The sequence below is a fragment of the Podarcis cretensis genome (assembly GCF_951804945.1).
Source record: "Podarcis cretensis genome assembly, chromosome: 3".
Classification (NCBI taxonomy): Eukaryota; Metazoa; Chordata; class Lepidosauria; order Squamata; family Lacertidae; genus Podarcis; species Podarcis cretensis.
Window position 1 is genome coordinate 118,087,349 of NC_137172.1, and position 21,680 is coordinate 118,109,028.

Here is a 21,680-nt window from a genome sequence, read left to right on the forward strand (position 1 = left end):
TAGTTTCAGGTGGTTAGCTATGCTAGTCCGTTGCAGCAAAAATGGTTATTGCAGCATCTCGTAGATTTACATATTTACTATGGCATAAGCTTTCATGGACTAGGGGCCACTTCATCAGATGTGTAACGAAGGCTGCAATCCTGTGCATGTTTAGTTGGGGGTAAGTCCCATAGAGCACAGTGAGACTTGCTTCTGAATAAGATTGCTTTATAAATCAATATTAAATCATCTTGACTGTGTGTATATTCAGCCTTATGCTATGCATGCCTGCTTGTTAGTATCACTGTGTTCCATGGAATTTACAGCCAGGTAAATGTGCCTAGGATTTTGCATAGGATCCTGCCTTTCTCAGTAGCTGTCTTAACTGTTTTGCCCTGTAGCATTCACAGACTTCACAACATTCCTTTATCCCATTTTAATTCCATTACTCTGCCTGAACTTCCACATAGTGAAAACTCCTGGATTTGTGTTGTGCTGTAATGAAATGTGTTCATAATTTTTCATTTCCTGGTCAGATTTATATTAATTTCTTCTTGCAGTTGCCTCTATCTGTCATATTCCTTTCCCTTTACTGTCCACAAGCAACCATAGAGAAAGGTCATTCTAATTTCATTTGAAGCCTTGAACCCATTTCCAAAATAATTACTGTACTAAAGTGTCATATTATTCAGTTGCCTTTCAAGCATAACCTGCACAGCAATTTTTATTACACTTTTTATGTAGCCTTCATTAATCTAGACTACACTTTACCTCAGTATCCTCATTATAATTGTCCCAACACCATAATTTCCTCGTATACACCACCACAAAAATAATAATCCCCATTCACTGATCTTTCTCAGTGGTCCCTGAACTATACAGATAAACCCCCTCTTTACTAACCTTCTGCTAGGTGCTAATAAACAGACATGTTCTCACCATTTAATGCATTAGCCACCCTTTCTTCACCATAGGAATGTGTACTCCACTTGTACACATCCTCTTTCTACAAATTTTTATTTTATTTTTTAAAATTGTGACTTAAATTTGTTCAGGGGTCTTGTGCACCAAAACATAAAGGCAGGATTAAAAAAATTAATATTTTTCTAGTGTGCTGGCTGGGGTTTTTTTGTGTTGTGTTTTTTTTTTTGCTGTGGTACAGCATTGTTTGATCTTCATATTTGAACTGAGATGCTACAGTGCACATAGCCTTTGCACAAAGCATGCCTGATAATATGTATTTCAGATTCATTAAGTAATGTTAACTCCGGAATATAGGAGTTGATACGTCCATGACCATTCAGGTTTCAGTGGATAAGGAAGATGAGGTAGAAAGGAACTGCCTACCTAAAAATCATGGCGATCAAAATTTGCTGTTCACTGCTATAAAATTAATCTAGTAATACTACTGCTGTAGTATTTTATGTCAACACTAGGGGTGTCTCCTGCTTGCTGCTAGTGCCAAGAATCAACGCCCTTTTCTACAAACATTTGTTAGCTTAAATTATCTATTGCCTTTTCTTTTGTAACAAAATATGTTTTTTTTTTTTGGGGGGGGGGTAGACTTGGAAAAGGTTTATGCCATAGCTTGATTTTTGTAATATGTCAGTTGCTTAAAATCTTTCTTATTTGTAGCTTGTGTGTAGTATATCTTCAAGGCTGAAATGGTTGTATATTGTGAATTAGAAATGTGTGTCAGAAAAACACAGTATTAAGGTGAACTGTTTTAAAAAGTGACTTAAAATGTGAGCCATTTGTTGAGCATAATTCAAAATAGTTGCAAGCTACATTCTTTAACAAGGTTCAGCAGCATGTACTGTTTATTACCTAAACAAACAAGCAAAAAAAACCCCACAAAAAACCCAAGGCTTCAATCCTAAGTATGTATGCTTGAAAGTTTTTGCAATAAGTGATTTCAACTAAGTTGTACTCATAATAGATCCATTGACATCAATAGACAAGTTACTTAAATACATTGATTTCGGTAGGTCTACTTTGAGTATGGCTAATTTTGGATACCATCCAATTAAAGTTAATCAGATTTTGTTGTTAGTAAACCTGGTTTGGATAGGTTGTTAAAAAGAACTACTTAAGAATAAATAGTTTTGAGGGGTTTCATTATAACAATTTGCATTTCACGTTCAAGTAAACTCAGAGTGGTTCATAATCGTTTTAAGAATATTCTGGTGTGCAGATTTCTCTATTTTATGAAATCTGTATCATTATGTTACAGGATTGTTTTGGAATGTTAATTGCTATTCATATTTAGCTAAGTTTCAGGTATTTCTATGCAAGTGGTGATAAATCTGGTTAAGAGATGAATAGATGAAGCCTTTAGTTTTCATAGGGTCTACCAGAAGAATTCCACTTTTAAATCCTGATTGTTGCCTGTTAGATTATTCAAGCATATGCGTCTTAATCCAGGGATTAAGCACACCCAGGAGTTGTGCATGCCCAACAGGTTTTTGGTCTTAAAACAGCAGACTTCCTTGCCCTATCGCAAACTTATTTTTTGAAATAAATTATCCCTAATAGAGGTACAAAGCAGCCTGGTCACACAGAAGTGGCATTGTGGCTCCCTTGATTGTCACAACTATCACTACTCCACCTGCAGGCCTGGCAAACCATTTAAAAGGGATTCCATGGGCAGTTGATGGACATGCTTATTATTTGAGAAGTGCTGCACTACATTCATACATAATTTTATTTGTATGCTGACTTTTCAGAGTTGAAACCTGCTCATGGCAGTTTACAACATGTAAAAATTACATAATTGCAATCATAAAAAGTAATAATAAGCAATAAATAAAACAGCAAAAAGCACACAACCAGACTGAACAATTTCCACCTAAATCATAAGAACAAAAATAAAGACCCCAAAATTATTACCGATAGAATTCTTTAAATAATATCCCAGCCCAAGAGTCAGTTTAGCAGCCTCAGCTTCTGCAGCTAGAGTGAGGTGGAAAAAGGCCTACAAGGCAGGGAGCAGGTCTTCAGATCTCACAGCCGTGAGGATACAAAAATTATAAAGCATCTTTATATATTTTGTAGGCATATATACTGTACACTTGCTAATTTTGGGCCTCTATACACTTTTGCTGCATTCATTTTTTATTTGTAGAGAAAATGTGCATTTATTATGCAATCTTCTCTTATTAAGTTTCTGTTGCTAGGATACCATATGTTACCATCGTTCAGGTTGCAATATTTTGTATTTCACCAAACTTTTGACTGAGATTAAAATCTGTGACCGAGATTATGACTCCCATATTCATGTGCTGGATGTGGAGGGGATTCTCTCCAAGGACCATGAACAAGAACATCTCCCTGCAGAGGACTTGTCTCGACAGACATTTCCCAGCCTGAGCCTCACCAAAATGTCCCTGGGACCAAGATGAGAGTGACTCTGAGGCCCACAACACATTGCTCAGGATGGACAGTCAGGCCCACAAGATGGCTGCTGAGTTTATTGAAACTGACACTGACTTCCTCAGGCCTCGCCAAAGCTTGGATTTGGCTGAGAACAAGGGACTCCATCTTCCTTCTGGAAGGTGGAGAGGAGGCACAGTCAATCCTGTGCAATGCTTTCCCCACAGGTCAATCAAAGTCCCTCTTCTGTAGTAGCCTCTGTAGTATAATCAGTTTGTCCTCAGTATTTGAGATTGTGGCCTGCGTCCACCTTTGAAGAGAGCATTGACTATAAACCCTTGACCAGAGCAGAGTTTAGAAGTACAGTGGTGCCCCGCAAGACGAATGCCTCGCAAGACAAAAAACTTGCTAGACGAAAGAGTTTTCCGTCTTTTGAGGTGCTTCGCAAGACGAATTTCCCTATGGGCTTGCTTCGCAAGACGAAACGTCTTGCGAGTTCTTGTGAGTTTTTTTCCTTTCCCCCCCTTTTTCTAAGCCGCTAAACTGCTAATAGCCGCTAAACCGCTAATAGCGCTAATCCGCTAATCCGCTAATAGCCGTGCTTCGCAAGACGAAAAAACCGCAAGACGAAGAGACTCGCGGAATGGATTAATTTCGTCTTGCGAGGCACCACTGTAATGTAATACCTATTAAATAAGGCTTAGTCCTTGATAGTACTAAATAGCCTCACAGTTCATGGTTTGGGGGAGGAGCGTCTGAAACCCTGGAAAACCACTACTGCCAGTCAGAGTGGACAATAATGAGCTAGATCAATCAAGAGTGAGTCATAAGACAGCTTTTTGTGCTTCTCCTTGATAGCAAACTTTGCTAGTGCATTGTGTGGCTGGAGTGTTGCCTTCTGGATCTTTTATGTGATGTCACCAACGACGAGGGACAAGCTCTTCCCTTGTTCCCCTTCTCAGGAGCTTTCGAATTCCATCTTTTAATCAAGCAAGCAATACTCAAGAGACTATGTACTGTATTGCTTCATTTCAGTATGGATAATTTTAAGTACCTAACTTTTAGAGCAAGCATCCTGGAGAGAGAAGTGATGGAGATAATGTGCTGTGAAGTTACTACAGGCACACATCCACACCCTGGCCCTGCAATACAGAGACGTTTTCGGAGAAAAAAAGAAAAATACTGAAGGAGATTGTGAACTTCCCTATTTGGATTAACCACAGTTTAGTGTTGCATCTGACCCTAAATTACAGTGGTGCCTCGCAAGACGAAATTAATCCGTTCCGTGAGGCTCTTCGTATAGTGGTTTTTTCGTCTTGCGAAGCAAGCCCATTGACAGCTTAGCGGATTAGCGCTATTAGCGGTTTAGCGGCTTTTAGCGATCAGCTGTTAAGCGGCTTAGCGGCTTAGAAAAAGGGGGGGAAAGGGGGGAAAACCCGCAGGAACTCGCAAGACATTTTTGTCTTGCGAAGCAAGCCCATAGGGAAATTCGTTTTGCGAAGCGCCTCCAAAACGGAAAACCCTTTCGTCTAGCGGGTTTTCCGTCTTGCGAGGCATTCGTCTTGCGGGACACCACTGTACTGTATTTGTTCTTGTATAAGACAATGTTTTTTGCTAAAAAAAATTATCAAAAATTCAGGGTTGTCTCATACATTGATGGTGAATGCAAAGGTGTTTTCTTTTTCTTTTTCTTTTTTAAAAAACTACTTACCTTCCCATGGCTGCTGTGAAAAAGCTGCTGGGAACACCATCCCTTTCACTTACCACTTCCGCCAACCAGGCGCTGGCGGGGGTTGCTAAGCTGGTGCTGGTGATTTGAATATTTAATAAAATATCAGAGTTGTTCTGTTTGATATTTAGAATACTGATTTCTTAATTTGGGGTTCAAAAAAATAGAGGTCTCCTTATACGTATGGGCATCTTATACACATAAAAATATGGTAGCTAATGTTGATTGTAGTTAGTCAAAACCAGCCAGCTTTGTAAATTGTGGTTTGTTTTTCCTACCCAGCGTTAAGCATTATTTGCAGTTTATCCTTATTCAAACATTATCATCATCATCATCATCATAAATAACAATAGTAAATAATAAACAACAAATTTATTTATACCCCACCTTTTCCCCTGATGGGACTCAAGGCGGCTTACTGGTTAAAGCAAAAACTGCTTAAAACATAGCAAAATCAATAATAAAAATGCAATTAAACAAAATCATTAAAATACAATTAAGCATCACAACAATTTGAGGTTAGTAAAAATGAAAGCAAACAATTCAGAGCTCCTCATGGCTGCACCAGAGGAGGAAAAAAACTGTGCAAGAGCCGGAGTCCTACTGCAGTTTGTCCTCATTTACCCTGAAGCACCACATTAGTCCATGTGTGTAATTAAGCACAAAATATGTGTAAAGTAAAACCTTGTACAAATTTACTGGCATATGCCAGTTGTCAACTTATTTAGCCCCCCCCCCCCATTTTATTACTTCATATTTTAATCAATATATTTCTAATCCAAGAAGTATTAATTGAACAGCTGTAAGGGCAGTTCAAATACCTTTAGATAAAGAAATACAGTGGTACCTCGGGTTACATATGCTTCAGGTTATAGACTCTGCTAACCCAGAAATAATACCTCGGATTAACTTTGCTTCAGGATGAGAACAGAAATTGTGTGGCGGCAGCGCAGCAGCAGCGGGAAGCCCCATTAGCTAAAGTGGTGCTTCAGGTTAAGAACAGCTTCAGGTTAAGAACGGACGTCCAGAACGAATTAAGTATGTAACCAGAGGTACCACTGTAATTAAGAACAGGAGACTAAGCTGCATCTTTCATAGTGATTAGTGTTTCTAAGCTGAGTTGTTGTTTGGATCACATGTACATGCATAAATAACTTTAATAGGGGTATATGTTCACTTTACTGTTACGTCCATTGTTGGCAGATTTGCAAATAAGTAATCAGTACTAACCAGCTTTTGAAATTCCTCCATTTCAAGTATGCCATGAGGCATCGTGGATTGAATTAAATCAAGGCAATTTAAATCAACAGGGGGAAAATGCCAATTTAAATAAGTGATTTTAATCATGTTTCCTGTTGATTACTTCATATATTTCCTAAGCAGCGGTGCAAATTGAATATTAAGCCATACTAATTTACAGTTAAATAGGATATTACTTATATTGTTTCTTTCACCACAGTCTTGCGTGTCACACTATATATATTTTGCAGGTTTTCCTTTTCCTTTTTTTTTTACAATAGAAGGAATGGGCAGAAACTAGTGTGTGTATAGACTTCTGTTTGCACAGCAGGAATTCACTTCTTCTCTTGCACAGCCCCAAAATCTGTTAGAGTAGATGTTTAGGGTTTGCAGAGGACTGTAGGAGAGATGGGGGGACTGCAAAGTTCCATTGACCAAACAGAAGTCTGTTAAGCTCACTTGTAGACAGTGTTGTATGCAACCCAGTGTCTTTAATATATTTATTTTATAAAACTTTCTTAACATGAATAGCCTTGACAGTTTGAAAGATGGGAATATAGGAACCTGAATCCTGGATGATGTTACCTTCTTTTCAATATTTTTCATTTCTGCTTCACTTTGCCTTAGCCTAGCCTCATAAAAAGAAGGTGGCAAACAAGAGATAAAATGCCCATGACTGATAGTTCTTTGGCAGACAGGTTGATTTCATCAGGTGGAAATGAAATTCTTACGTTTAGTAAGTACGAGCATAAATATTCATATCTGAGAAATTGACAGACTGATTCAGCTTTGGCACACAAAAGCTTTCTGTGTAAGAGGCTAACATGCTTTTATAGATATGATTTGATAATTAAACAAATTATTATTTAAGATAAACTTGGTATTTATTTTTTATAAACTGATTTTTTATATAGAGAAAGTCTTGCTTCTTGTTCAGTTTGTTTTGACGCAACAAGGGGATTTCTGGACAGGCAAAAGAAACCTAAAATCCATTTGGACTCTTGGAAGTAGTTTCATGCTTTTTTGCACTGGATCTGTGTTCTATACTCTGTGTATAACTTTTTACTAATAGTCAGCAGTAGTAATTGTATATATGAACAAGCTGTTATTGTTCCTTAATTCTGACTGCATGTGATTATTCATAAATCTTATCCAAAGTCATTTTTGACAGTTTTTATAATACTAGAGGTTTACTACTAGTGACACTTAGGTTTGGGGGGAAATAAATGCTCAATAAAGTTCCCTAGTTAGTCAGTGGGCATCAATTTTAACTGCTATGGCTTCATGGAATACTGTTTCATGAACAAAGGCATAATAGGTGTGTAGCAAGTTATCACTAGTAATCTCTCTGGTTTTTCCAAGGTCTGGTTAACTAGTGACCAGATTTTGCTTCCTTTCTTCTCCCTTCTATATGATTTAGGTTTTCTTAATTGTCTGCTGAAGTGTAAAGGTAAAGGACCCCTGACCATTAGGTCCAGTCATGGACAACTCTGGGGTTGTGGTGCTCATCTTGCTTTATTGGCCGAGGGAGCCGGCGTACAGCTTCTAGTCATGTGGCCAGCATGACTAAGCCGCTTCTGGCAAACCAGAGCAGCGCACGGAAACGCCGTTTACCTTCCCGCCGGAACAGTATCTATTTATCTACTTGCACTTCGTGCTTTCGAACTGCTAGGTTGGCAGGGCTGAAGTGTATACTGTACTGCTAAATAGGTCCATTTCTGCGCTGTACTTTTTCTTTTGGCATGCTGTTATCTGGATAGTGCACCTGAGTTGGATAGCTCTTGTGGAACAAAGATGACATTTGGATGATTCCGATTTATAAGCAAATATTTGTGCTCATTGCTTCCAATTTAATATTAGAGACACAACATTAGTAGCAAACCTACTACTTTATAGCAGTGTTAGTGGTCCCCTGATTTACCTACATGATCATATATATATATATATACACACACAGAAGAATTTTTTTTTAAAATAGCCATCCCCCCCACATGTCATCCAAAGCAATTTTAATAATGAACAAGTATTACAGATCCTGAAGAGAAAATACTGTTGCTATATAGCTTTAGTCTTTTGACTGGAAATGCTTGGAATCTATACTCTTCTTTATAGAAAATTATAAATTCTGCTTATGGCTGTGGTTTTGGAAGGGCACTTATTTCTCATCAAGTATTAAGTTAACAGTATAAGAGTTGAAAATGCTAGTGTTCCTGTCCTTTTTTAAAAATGTGACTGTTTTGCCTTAAAAGGTTTCATATATTGGTAATCAACTTTTCATAATGGCTTTGCCCTGGAGATTGTTTTGTGTTTGTCTTAATTCCAGTTAAGTTGGCCTTGGATTTTGGTTTCCATTTTCTATGCTATCATCTTTAAAATTTAGGTGAAGTGCTTTTTTGTTATTTGATAATAAGGAATCAAACTTGCGCCTATCTGTTGCAAATCATCTGGTGACCTTCAGATAGATTCCAACCCCACATCTGCCCACTCGTCCTTTAGAAGATGAATTGAGCTATGGCAATATCATAGTCCAAGCTGGCTTTTTAATAATGCTACTCTTTAAATGTCTGTAGAGAGGGTTAAAGCATTTTCCTCTCCCTTAACCACTAAGCAAATGAAATATTCCAGGTGTGTCTGCTCTATAAAAGTGGAGTTATTATATATTCTTTTTAGAGTTCATGTATAGGACCCAAAATTATGCTGCAGGCAATGAAGGGTTGTTGTTGTTTCTTTAGTTTAGTACAAGTATTTTCTTTAATTGCTTGATTTCCAACATACTAGTATGCATCTGTGTTTTGTACTTTTTGATGTAACATCTGAAAAGGTAAGATATGCTTCTCTCTGCTATAATATGTGTGGACCTGACATGTTTTGGATCAAATCCTTACCATTCTCATGAAAAGCAAAGGATATTTTAGGGAATAAATCTCATTTCAAGTGACTGGAGTATATTCCTTTCGTCTAAGAGTCAGGCTGAATTGGTATCTTTAAAGAGAAATTAACATATGTATTTTTTATACAAACTTGTGTCATGGAGCTGTGCTGATGCCTCACAATGCCCCTGCTAATGACACACACCACTTAGCATTCTGTGTCTCAGCTGATTGTGGCTATCTCCCATTTCCTCTGAATGCTACAAGATCTGTATTTCTGTTTCTCTGAACCATACAACTTAATAGACTCTCACAGCCTGCCTGACCTCAAGTTCCTTTTAGACCAAAGAAGAGAATCTCCGGCTCTGCTGGTGGTGTTGGACTACATGTTCTATTACTCCTCTTCAACAGCCCTTCTGGCTGCAGCTATTGAGCGTTGAGGTTCTGATAATATCTGGAAGACCACAGATTTCTCAACTCCTAATTTAGACCCCCAACCCACTTGGTGAAAGTGAGATCTGACCATAGAAAACTATGGAGAAATCCAGGAATTTAGTGTAGTTATGAGAGGACAGCAGTCTTCCCACCCCACATTACCATACAGAAAGTAGCAGCAAACACAGACTGTCTCTGGCTTTCACTGTGAACCTGACAGTTCCCCCACTAGACTATTAGATAAGTTGTTTTCTTAACTCCAGTCCCTCAGCCTTGGAAACTTACAGATGATTGCTCCACTGTTTTGGAGAAACTCAAACATTATCTGTCTTTTTAATTTTCCATTCTGATAGGCATTCAGTCACCCAAGTCTGCTACTAGAGCAGTGGTAGGGAACCTCTGGCCTACAGGTTTAATTTTGTCAGGCAGTGGTCCTAATTTGGCCTGTGAGGCTGTTTTCCCCAAATTGCACCATTTGCCCCACACCTTACATGATAGATACACTTCCAGTTGGTCCTTGGCAAGTTAGAATTGCAATGCATTTCCAATTGGTCCTTGGCATGTAGGAATTCTTGTAAGTGCCAGCTAGCTGCCGATGGATCAATCTGTTCCCTGCCACTGATGCCCCTACCAGATTTATTGTCTATGCTCATGCAGCAACAAATCCAAAAGCACAATACTGTTATAAATTCCCATGGCACCTTAGCCACTATGTATCAATAATAATGATGTTCCTAATGATGTTACCTATGTATGAAAGCTGCCAATCAATACATGGCCTATTGATTATTTGCTCGTAGCGTTGTTGGAGCTACTTAGATCCGGACAAATCTGTGGGAAGGGTTTGGCTAAACACCTATAATGGTAATTTGAGATGCTTCACAGCTGTTTTGAACTAGCATGCAAACAGATATGTTGCAGCATTCTCAGTGGGCACAGAATACTGGCTATTGTGGTCAAGGGGAAGAGGAATGGAGTGAAGCAACTTAAACCCTAAACAGAAGCACTCTACACTGCAACATTTTGTTACAGGACCCTACTTGTTTTTGTCTATTTAGACTACTAATGGACACAGTTGGTTTTGGAAGGAATCAACTTGTGTGGTTACATTTTAAAGTGTCGTGCAGCTTAGTATTTTTTCCTCCATTTCTGAAACCTTCCACAATTCAGGCAATCATTTTGTATTAAATACATTTTAATTTTGGAATTTATTTATTCCTGAAGGAAACAGATTAGGTCTCCTGGTACCTTTCCATGCACATAAGTAGTCCTTCAGTGAAAGGAAGAGTGTGTGATCCAATGGAAGCTTCCACTTAGATGAAAATTGGCTCCTCCATTCTATATCATTCTATACCTCATTAATCTGTGACACTATCTCACATGCTGTCCCTATGAGTCCCCCAAAGGTTGGGAGCAGATTTTTTGAGGATTCAAGTTGCTACATGAGGGATGGGAAATATGTGAAAATTGCTTTTCTTCTGGTTATGTGTTTGAAGTGCCCTTTCTGTTGCTGTGGATGGAAATTATTTCCTACCTTTGAAGAGCTTCTTCAGTTTCACCTGACTATGTTGTGTATATTGAGTGTTCCTGCCTCTCTGGTGCTTCTCTCCTGGTCACATGCGATCTTTTAAGGCAGTTGTTGTCCACAGTAGGCATGCATATAGCTGCTTGTAGCAAGCTCTGAAATAGGCATGCATATTGAAAAGTGCAACACTCTTAAGAAAACTGAGCTACATATTTGCCAGCAATTGTAGCAGATTTCAGAACTGAGTGGGATTAAAGCAGGCTCAATTTGTAAAAGAGGGTCTTTCTGTTTGCATTAATATTGATGGTCATTTCTCCAGTGCAAAGGATTAATTTTAAATAGAGGCTGATTTAGAAAACAATGATGTCATTCTATCCCTGTTCTAAGGGGCATGACTTTCTAATATTTCTAAAAATGCACAGGCTGGTCATTACTGCTCTATGGTGAAGAAAAGCTACTCTGTCATGCTTAGAGGCACATATCTTTTATGGCTAAGTTTTGACTCTAAATACAGGATTTGGAACCGAGCCCTCCAACCTTCCAGTTATTATGTGAATGACTATGAGTAATTATTTCAAAATAATCACATTAACTAGCACAGGGCAACTACTTCCATTATAAGCAAGTGTTTTAAGTCATGGAGTAGTATTTCTAAAGGTCTAGTAAATTGTGACATATTTGCTAGCCTACATGGAAAGGTAACTGTGATCTGATGAAGTATCCCTTAAGAAAGCTCATGCCACAGTAAATTATTAGTTAGTCAATATAATGGAAGGCCGGGTTTTTAAATCAAAAGTAGTGGCGAATGGAAAACTGATCTGTATAAAAGGTTGGGGGAAAGACACTTTCTAAATGAACACATGGCTCATATTTTATATAGAGGAAAAGAAGTGTAAAATCTCTATTATGTTACATCTGCAGCAGCAACGCCAGGCAGGTCCAACAGCAGTACCAGGCAGGTCCGGCACCAGCAAGCAGCCGCACCATTCTTCTGTGAGTTTAATAGAATCAGAAGTAGCATATTCCTTTTAATTTACTACTATCATGTTTGTCCTTTCAAGAGTCCTGTGAGGAGGTAGAATACTATTATTTCCATTTTTCAAACAGAACTGCGGCTAAGGGTCACATTTATAGGGAGTCTGTAGCTGAGATGGGACTTTATCTTCTAGATTAAAGTCAAGGTCTTTGTTCATTGACTCTCAAGTTAGACCAACCTGAATAAAACTGGAATGAGGAATTAATACCAAACTGAAGTATACTTGAAGAGGAAAATAGATGTTGAGTGTGGATTTTTTCATATAGAACTGAATTTTAAAGCTGAGCAGGTTTGAGGCTACAGACCGTGCTCACTGGGTGAAGTAACCTCAGATATGACATAATTTCATTAGCTTTTTCATGTTTTTGAAGTATGAATAGGTCTATTTCGGTCTTGCATTTATGTCTTAACAGTTTAAAACTGATCATTATGAAAGACAAAAAATCAGGAAATTTTAGCTGCTAAGAGTACAGGGTAATGTTTAGATGGGAGCAAAGTTCAAAAATCTAGAAAAGCACAACTCCAAAAGTGTAGTTAACTTACTTTATATTTTATGCAGGAGCACTGATCCAGGAATTCCAAGCCTTAGCCACATTTTAATAGATTCAAAACTGAAGAACCTAACAAGACATCACATGCATTAGAGTTTGCAGTGGGAGTTAAAAATACTACATGATCCTTTTGCATCAAAGCAAATGCATTTTGTACCTGAAAGCCTTTTTTATTTTTGTAGAGCAATATTCTACCAAATTTTATGTAAATGTCTGGAGTTTAAATGTACTTTTTCTTGCCCTTTAGTGGCAGAAGACACTTGGTGTTATAGATATCTTTTGTTACTACCCTTTAGTATCTGTTTTATTTATTTGTTAAATTTCCAACCTACTTTGGGCTAGCTTTATAAGCACTATTGTTTTAGTTTTTAAGTCTGTAAGTAATACTAAATTAAATACATGCCTATAGTTAGTTATATGTTACTTGCCTTCTGACGGCTTACAGAAGAGCAGCAGCTCATTGCAGTTTCTGTGCTAGGCACAAGGGAGGAATGAAGTGCTTCATGCCTTCTCCACCAGCCTGTTCATTTGCCATGCACTTGCCTGTGGTTGTCAGGATAGTGCCTAAATACAGGGCTGTTTCAAAAAAATTTAGCCACTTAGAAATACTGATAAATTATGTTAATTTACCTGATATTTTTTTTTAAAATCGTGGAGTGTGGACCTCCAGCTTGAGCTCATTTCTCTTTAATCTGGTGTACCTTGCTCATTTTGTTACTTACTCTTCTTTAAGAAACATCAGAGCAGCTTATATCCAACGGTATTCCATCCAGGCACTTCATGTTGCACTAGCTAACTGTTCAGTTTTGTTCAACAAAAATAAAGATGAATAGGAGAGTGGTAGGTTTTGTCCTGCTTACAGAGGTTTCTAGGTGGGCTTCAGGGATGATTCTAGCAGTGTTTGAAATTAACAAGGGGCCAGCTGCATTTTGCATCTGACTATTGGCCACTTGCAACCAAGTGAAGATGCGTGGGTGATAGCATGGCACCTGACATCTCCGTCATCTGGAGATTCATGCCTGGGGATCACTGGATCTTGACACACACTGATACCCCATCCTGTAGAATTCTATCAGTTATATTTTACATGCACAATCAGAATGAATTTCAGGAACTAAAATGCTTTTTCTGTGCAGCCTGAGTAGGAGCAGTGAAAAATGTTATAGTTGATTGTTGTAGTTTGCTTTCACTTACCCCACCCCACTGCCCTGCTCACAGTTGTGAAGAATATTCCTTTAGAGCCATCTTGCCCCCAAATGGCAAGTATACATTCTGTTTTGGCGACTGCAACCTTAGTTTAAGAAGCCATTTGGCGCCTGGCTTATATATGAGTTTCTAACACTGGTTTCTAGGCTTTGTTGGAACCGCCATATCCCATAGCTCTACCACACATTTATTTAATCACATTACACCCTACCATTCCTCCAAGGAGCTTATATTAGCAAACGTGTGGTTATCCTATATTACCCTCAAAATCTGTTTGAGGTAGGTTATCAGAAAGAGAATAGCCTGGTTTGCATACAACACTCAGTGCAATCCTAACCATGTCTACTCAAAGTAGGTCCTATTGAATTCAATGGGGCTTACTCTCAAGTAAGTGGAGTTAGGATTGTAGCTTAAGTAAAGGTTTATTAAACTACTGTATGTTTAAACATTTGATTTTTTTCTAGTGGCTTAACTAGGTTTGTTTACTGTCAAAAAACTTATTTGAACTCACTGTTTGTTGATTTAAAAACCTTGGTTTATTTTAACTATTCCTTTGCTAATCAGAGCACTCTTGAAAATTGAAAATTTATGGGTAGATTGAAGAAAGCAGAGAAGGCTTTTTCTCCTTTTTAATTCTAATTTTGTTTTATGGGGTAAAAACCACTTCACAGCCTGAAATGTATTATTAAAAGCATGTATGTGGTGATGGATATATACATGCATATTCATACAGGTTTGGAAGTATATGCTTTTTGGGGGACAGTGCACTCACCTTTTCCCAGAAATTATGGAGAGTGCTAGGATAGACAGTTATTATTAGGATTGTATTGTTGGTTTTTCAGTGCTAGTAGAACTACAGACTCACTCTAGTAAAAAGAACTCCTACTAAGTTTTGGGAGGGGAGACGTTAGCACTTGCATAGTACCACAGGAGAGGGTTCTGGTGTGCACTGGCAGAGGAAGAGGGGTGCGGCGGGAGTGCACTGCCTCGCGGCAGCGTGATCCCGGTGGGGTGCCAGCCATGCCCCCGCCTGCTCTCCGCCCCCCCCCCCCGGTGCCGGAGCATGATGCTCCGCCACTGCTGGTGTGTTTGCAATCATGGTGGCTAAACCCCTAGAGGTGTGTGATCCTAGTGGGCTTGGGGGTGGAGATCCACATTCTGTCAGAAGAAATCACTGTCTCCAACCCCTCAGATATGCCTGCCCAAGCATTGCAGGCCAAGGAGGTGCCCCTGGTACCTCCCCTGGTTGCACAAGAGCCATCTCCTGAGGAGGTAGCTGGGAGTCTCTCAGATGCTGAGCTGGTCCTTACCCCTTATCCATTGCCTAGAACACAGAATCTCTGGCATGTTCAAACCTAACCCAGTAGAAGGACTGCTTGTCCAGTCTAGGAACTCACCTGTTTGCTGTGCTTGCACCACTCTTCAAAGGGGATGTGTAGCTTGTTGGTTCAACATCTTAGCTCATGCTTAGCCATGCCTTTTGGCTCTCTTATACCCACTGACTCCTGTAACCTGTGACTTGCCTTATGTACCAGTCTGGTCTGAAAAGAAAAACCTTCAGCAAAACTGGAGTTGTGAGTTCCAGTTCTTTTTCAGTCAGGGGGAGCTAGGACACTCTGTTATCCTGATGCTGTGGTTTTAAGAATACTGTGCTACACATAGTTGATCAGAGAAGTGAAGCATTGCCCATATGGGTCTGGTCAAAGTTAACCATGTGAGAAAAGCTTGTTGAATATTAGGGTTTTCACCCATGTTACTGAAGTTGGCTCAACTCAAAAAGGGTACATTCTTAATGCTAATATATGAATTGGTTCCTCTTACCTTTGTCGCCCAGTGATGAGAGAAAGCCCAGGTAAGCAACTCCATTTTAAATATAGGAGCATACTGAAAGCACGCTTTCTGGCTTCCTTTTCTGACATAATCACTTTCTTGTCCAAAGGCTGCAGTAAGTGGCAGCTTTGTGGCAGCCTTCATTTTCTGTTACCAGAGCCTGCTATTAGAATATTTATCAATCTTGCTTAGTGCAAAAGATGGTGTCTGTAAGCTCATGTTTTGGGGGAAGAGCATTGTTGTAGGTGAAATCAGCTTAACTAGGTATTCAGCTAGTCAGTCACATGGTGAATTTGGAGGATTTGTTAGGAATAAAAAAAGTTAGTAAGCATCTTATACACAAGAAATTATTATAATACAATGAAAAATGTTATTCATTTTGTATTTTTGTACCTTTACTATTGCTATTTTTATTGTTAATGTTTAACTTTGTTTGGGGACGCAGGTGGCGCTGTGGGTTAAAGCCTCAGCGCCTAGGGCTTGCCGATCGAAAGGTCGGCGGTTCGAATCCCTGCGGAGGGGTGCGCTCCCGCTGCTCGGTCCCAGCGCCTGCCAACCTAGCAGTTCGAAAGCACCTCCGGGTGCAAGTAGATAAATAGGGACCGCTTACCAGCGGGAAGGTAAACGGCGTTTCCGTGTGCGGCTCTGGCTTGCCAGAGCAGCGATGTCACGCTGGCCACGTGACCCGGAAGTGTCTCCGGACAGCGCTGGCCCCTGGCCTCTTAAGTGAGATGGGCGCACAACCCCAGAGTCTGTCAAGACTGGCCCGTACGGGCAGGGGTACCTTTACCTTTTAACTTTGTTTGCGTAAAAAAAACAAATAAAATGTAAAAGAAAACACCCCACAACTATACACCTGTGATTCAATATGGGGTAAACCAAACCTGATTCTGGAATCTAGTCAGGTAAGTTATCTTTTACTTTCACTTTACCAGTGTGTTGGTTTACAGAGTAGCATAAGCAAAAAAAAAGACAGATTCATGCTCTTAGGCTCTTGCAATAGTAAATTAGAAGGGAGAGAAGCACAATCCTATATTCTATCTCTTCCACCCTCCTTGAGCCAAAATTCCTGGCAGTAGCCACTGAATTAAGTGTAGTTTGTACTTAACTAATGACAATAAAAGCAGGAGTTGCATTAGGTGGCCCAAAGTACTACATGGCAGGAACAGGGGTTCAGTGCTTCATTTAAAATAGCTGCTAGTTGGTTTGAGCTAATCCTAGACAAAAATGAGCCACATACACAGTATGTCATAAGAGGATTGTAAAGAAGTGTTTTGAAAAGTAACTACAAAATAGCTATTGTGTTTATCATACACTACTGTTAAGATTCTCAAACTACCCTGGGTGGGATCCAGACTCAACCTCAGTAACTGAATGAATGGAGGGATGATTTTGGTGATTACTCCCTCTGCCCCCTCTAACCCCTCCCAAAAAAACACACCCTGCTCTGGAGCTGACACGGGGGAGGGTGGGATTACTGAATATAGAGTCTCCCTCTCCTCCTCCTCATAAATGCTTGTTCTCTAGAGCTCCCACAAAGCCTCTGTTGATCTTGGCATTGCCGGTTATTTTAGGAAAGTCGAAGAAGTAAAAAAGCTGTTCCTAGTTCAATAAAGCATGCTATAATCACAACTAGACTAAAAATCATTGGTGCTGAAGCGTAACAGTGGCTGAATGCTGTAACAGCTTTAACCTGACCTGATCCTGGCTGTAATCCTAAATCCTGCAATCCCCTTTGCCGTGGTTCATTATCTCTGATGTCTACATTTTTAAATGCTCTGTTCAAGAGGTATTAATCTTCATTTGAATTCCTTTAGTACTGAAGGTCACTTACAGAAGGTCACTTATTTTAATTTATTGGTGAAAATCATAACCATTAAATTTGGACTGACATTTGATTGTTTAAAATCTTTACCAGGAGGCTCTCTTTATATACAGTTTTTCCGTTTTTTAAACCTCAGATCTTGCCTAAACATGACATCTTAATTTAAATTATTCTCTGAATCAGATTTTCAACCTTTTGAGTCCACTGCTCCTTTCACCAACTACATTCTTTCTGCGGCACCCTGAAGGCTCAGGAGCCCAATTATGTCACCCCTTGCTTGCAGAGCTGGCAGGCTGTCACCCTTTTTCAAACACCCTCCCTTGTGGAGTGTTTCCTCAGCCTTCTCTCCTCCCCCCTCCTCAGAAGTCCTCTGGGCAGCTACTGTTGCCGTCCACTGCTCTACATCATTAACAAACACAACTTCCATCTCTTTTTCTGTTTACTTTGCTGTGACATCTGAGTTTCAAAACTATAGATTACCCTTTGCTTTGTTCTCCAAACCATCAGCGGAAACCATAGTTCTGAAATAAATTTCCACTTTGGTAGAGAGGGCAAGCGATACTCATGGTTTGGTGTTTAGCTGCCACAACAAACTAGGGGTAGCCTTAAACAGGCAGTCATGGGGAAAGAGGGAGTGTGTGAGCTCACAACTTGTTTCCCAGTCCTTCAAACCATTGTACTGTTGTATCGAGTGTTGATAAATTAGGATTTTAAAGGGAATGCCTGGCTTCTGGAGTGGGGAGGAATAATTTAGTATGAGCTTTTGACAAAAAGAAGCTCTTGTAAGACTGAGTACAGACATTGACTAGGAGTTGATCATAACTGTCTGGCCAAAATGTGCATTTTAAGAATTGTAGCAAGTTCAGAAAAGGGATGTCATTAATTTCTCTCCTCTTGGGAAAAATTATGTGCAGACTATCTGGCCGGCTCACAACTATCCCCAGCTACCTTGCCATCTCTCCCTCCCTCCAGAGAGAGCTTTTCCCCAAACAAACCCCATTTCCAGGTGAGGCGGTGAAGCAGGCAGAATCCAGACCCACCACTTCTTACCCCACATCCAAAGACAGATGCCCCATTTTCTTTCATTTTGTTTCCAACCCCATGAGCCAAGATCTTGCTTTTTCAGTCACCAAATCCTCAACCTCTCCAAAAGCTTTGTTTTGTTGAGATGGAAATCTCCCTCTAAACTGCTGGCTGAAAACTTCTGTTCTGCAAGGCCTATGCAGACAATGAAGAGGTATCTCCCACAATGGGTTACTGATCTTTGTTTTTAACTTTGCTGTTTTTAACTTTTTAGCATTTTATGCTTTTATTGTATAGTTTTGTTTTATTTTTACTGTTGTGAACTGATTTGATACAGTTTGGTATTTATTTTAATAAATAAATAAAGCATTAATTTATGCTGCTAGATTTCGGAAAAAACTCAAAGTGCTTTAGAGACACAGAGAGCAATAGAGACAAATGGCAAAGTTCAGATGGGACAGGCTGAGGAAATTGGCAAAAGTTGCTTAACCCTCTTCACCGGTGAGATTCCTTCATTAGCTCAAAAAGTCTTCTGTGGATGAAAGGAATGTCTCCATGAAAGGCATTATATAATATCCATTCTGTGAAGTCTATAACTGAATTCTGTTGAATGTCCAAAAGCAGTAAGGACTGTTGCTTTACGTTTTCAGAAATTGGAATTTCTAGATTGCATGTCTGGATTGAGGGTAGTGTTGTTTTTTCCTATTAACCCATAAACAAGAGCTATTATTATCAGCAGACAAGTATGCTGTTTACATGATGTTCAAACTAAAATTTATTTTGAAGGTGAAATGCATATAAACACACTAAGTTTGTAAGTTCTTCCTTGATTCAAGAATACTTAAATGTTGGGCAAAACTATCATCTTACATCCTTCCTTTGTTTTGTTTTTGGCAATAGCTTACCTTCCTTCCTCTCTGCCAAGTTTCAATTCCAAGAAGCGACAAAGTGTAATTTTACTGTAGCGCTTCTTGTGGGAGCAGAGGGAGAGTGATTCATGTTGATTGAGATAGTGTCAATACAATATCCACTAAGATGGACACTGTCATTTTACTATGGCAACTCATCCATCAATTCTAGGAAACCAAGAGTCCAGTCTAATACCTAATCCACTGCTTCTACTTCCTTGGCTGTAATTGGAGCAGGTGGAGCATTTCTTCCTAATTTCATTGAAACAGTAAAATAGTAAAAATGAAAATTTCACATATATTATGACCTGTTTTTCAAAGCTGCCTGTTTCCATGCATCATGTTTTCCACATTCCTTTCCACATTCTTCTCTGTTGGTTCATTGATCTCTCTCATACATTCAACTTAATACTCCCCTCTAGTGTGTGTGTGTGTGTGTGTGTGTGTGAGAGAGAGAGAGAGAGAGAGAGAGAGAGAGAGAGAGAGTAGGAACAATATAAGTATGCAATTCTCTTTTAAGCAATCATAGGAAAATAGTGAGTTCGCTTCTGAATGGTTCCTCGGGGTCAGTGTTTTTTAAAAGGGAAAAGATTGCTCCTGTTGCAGATGCTCCACTACATACAGGTCCTAATTTGCTTGAAAGTGTGGAGGTTTAACTTGCCTCTGGAACAAAATGTGATGAGGTAACATGAAACTTTTTCCTTTGAGGCAGAAGACTGTAGGTGTCTTACTTGACTTGTACAGTTTCATTCCTACCCCATGGGTTGTTGGTAACAGCACATTCCAACAAAGCAACATGGTTTGGTAGACCACATAGCCTCCAAATCAATGAAAAGTACGTTTGATATTTCTCTATATGCTTAGCATTGCTTTTCACTAAAGGGTTGGCCAAGCAGGTCATTGTGTTCATTAGCCATCCTGTCTAAACTTCTTTTGTCTGTTATTTTTGTATTGCACATAGGTTAGACTGCTGTGTAGTTTTCAAATTAAAATATTTGTGTTGCCTAACTTTTCTCTCTGTGTGCTTGCTCAGTAAAAGGACCACATTCTCTTTCTCTCCACTTTTTAAGAAGTGTCATGGCAATTAAACATCTCTTGGACTACAGTGGCCTAGTGATGTGTAGGCCTCAGCATTCATTGTTTCTGATAATAGGGCAAAATAGCTCAGAGGAACCTTTTAAGTTTTTGTGTTGAAAGTAAATACTTTTTACTTTGACCAAATACTTTTAAATGGTCAAACATTTTAAGGGCCTATGATTTAAACTCTGATGTCTCCATTCCTGAGATCTACTGCTGTGATAGATCTGTGCATTACAGCCAAGTCTTAAGTTGATTCCTCTCCATGACTATAAATAGTTAGTGAGTCATAGACAACTGCTCCCCAGGTTAAGTGTCCGTCAGCTGTAGACCTCTCTTTCTGTCCTCTGGTTTTCAGTGATCTTAATACTAACCTTTCAGTATCAGGTTAGAAAATCTTCACTGCTTGAAGTCTCCTTTTTCATCCTCCCTCAAAAGTTTGATCAGATTCCTCTGTCGTTAAGAAGAAAAATGAAAACATGACATTAGCTGTGCACTTTTCTGAGTTTGCTATATTACCAGTCTGGAGAGTTGAACATTATTATGCTTCTTATTTTCAGAAGACCTTGTTACAACCTGATACATGCATTGCACCTAAAGAACCCCATTTGAAGTCTGTAACTTCCTTTTCCATTCCATCTTAATACTGTGACCAGATGCAGATTCTAGGGCTTCATATCAACTAAAAATTTTTTTCCTCACCTTCCCCCCCACTTCCCTCAATTGCTCTGTTTACCATTCCATCCATAAGTGTGGAGCCTCAAGCCTGGGGACCAAATGGAGACTGCCAGCCTCTCTTGTCTGGTTCTTTACCTTGACTGTACTGTGTCTTTGAACTGTAGTAATGTATTTTGCTTGCCTGGATAGAGAGGTGTAGTGTAGGAACTGCTGAGTTCATGTTACTGAACTATAGCTTGCCATAGAAAGATAGAAGTCACATCTGTTGCTGCAGCCACTGCTGGTATGGGGCCTATGCAGGGTTGCCCATGAGGCAATGAGGTTTGCTGGCTGAAATGAATTCACAATCCCTAATCTAACATGATAAAGAGTTCCGGAGAACACAAAAGCTTGCACC

The 21,680-nt window shown here is 39.4% G+C and overlaps 1 protein-coding gene across 3 annotated transcripts in view; it reads left to right on the forward strand.

Moving 5' to 3' along the window:
- Positions 1–21,680, forward strand: part of PPP3R1 (protein phosphatase 3 regulatory subunit B, alpha) — a 39,444-nt gene that overhangs the window by 1,973 nt on the left and 15,791 nt on the right. The window contains exon 2 of one of the 3 annotated variants that reach the window (XM_079970165.1): positions 12,071–12,142. The exons of 1 other annotated variant lie outside the window; for it this stretch is intronic. In XM_079970165.1, the coding sequence (XP_079826291.1) occupies positions 12,071–12,142 (72 nt within the window). The remainder of the gene's footprint in view (positions 1–12,070; positions 12,143–21,680) is intronic. One more of the 3 variants, XM_079970166.1, reaches the window with a different exon arrangement.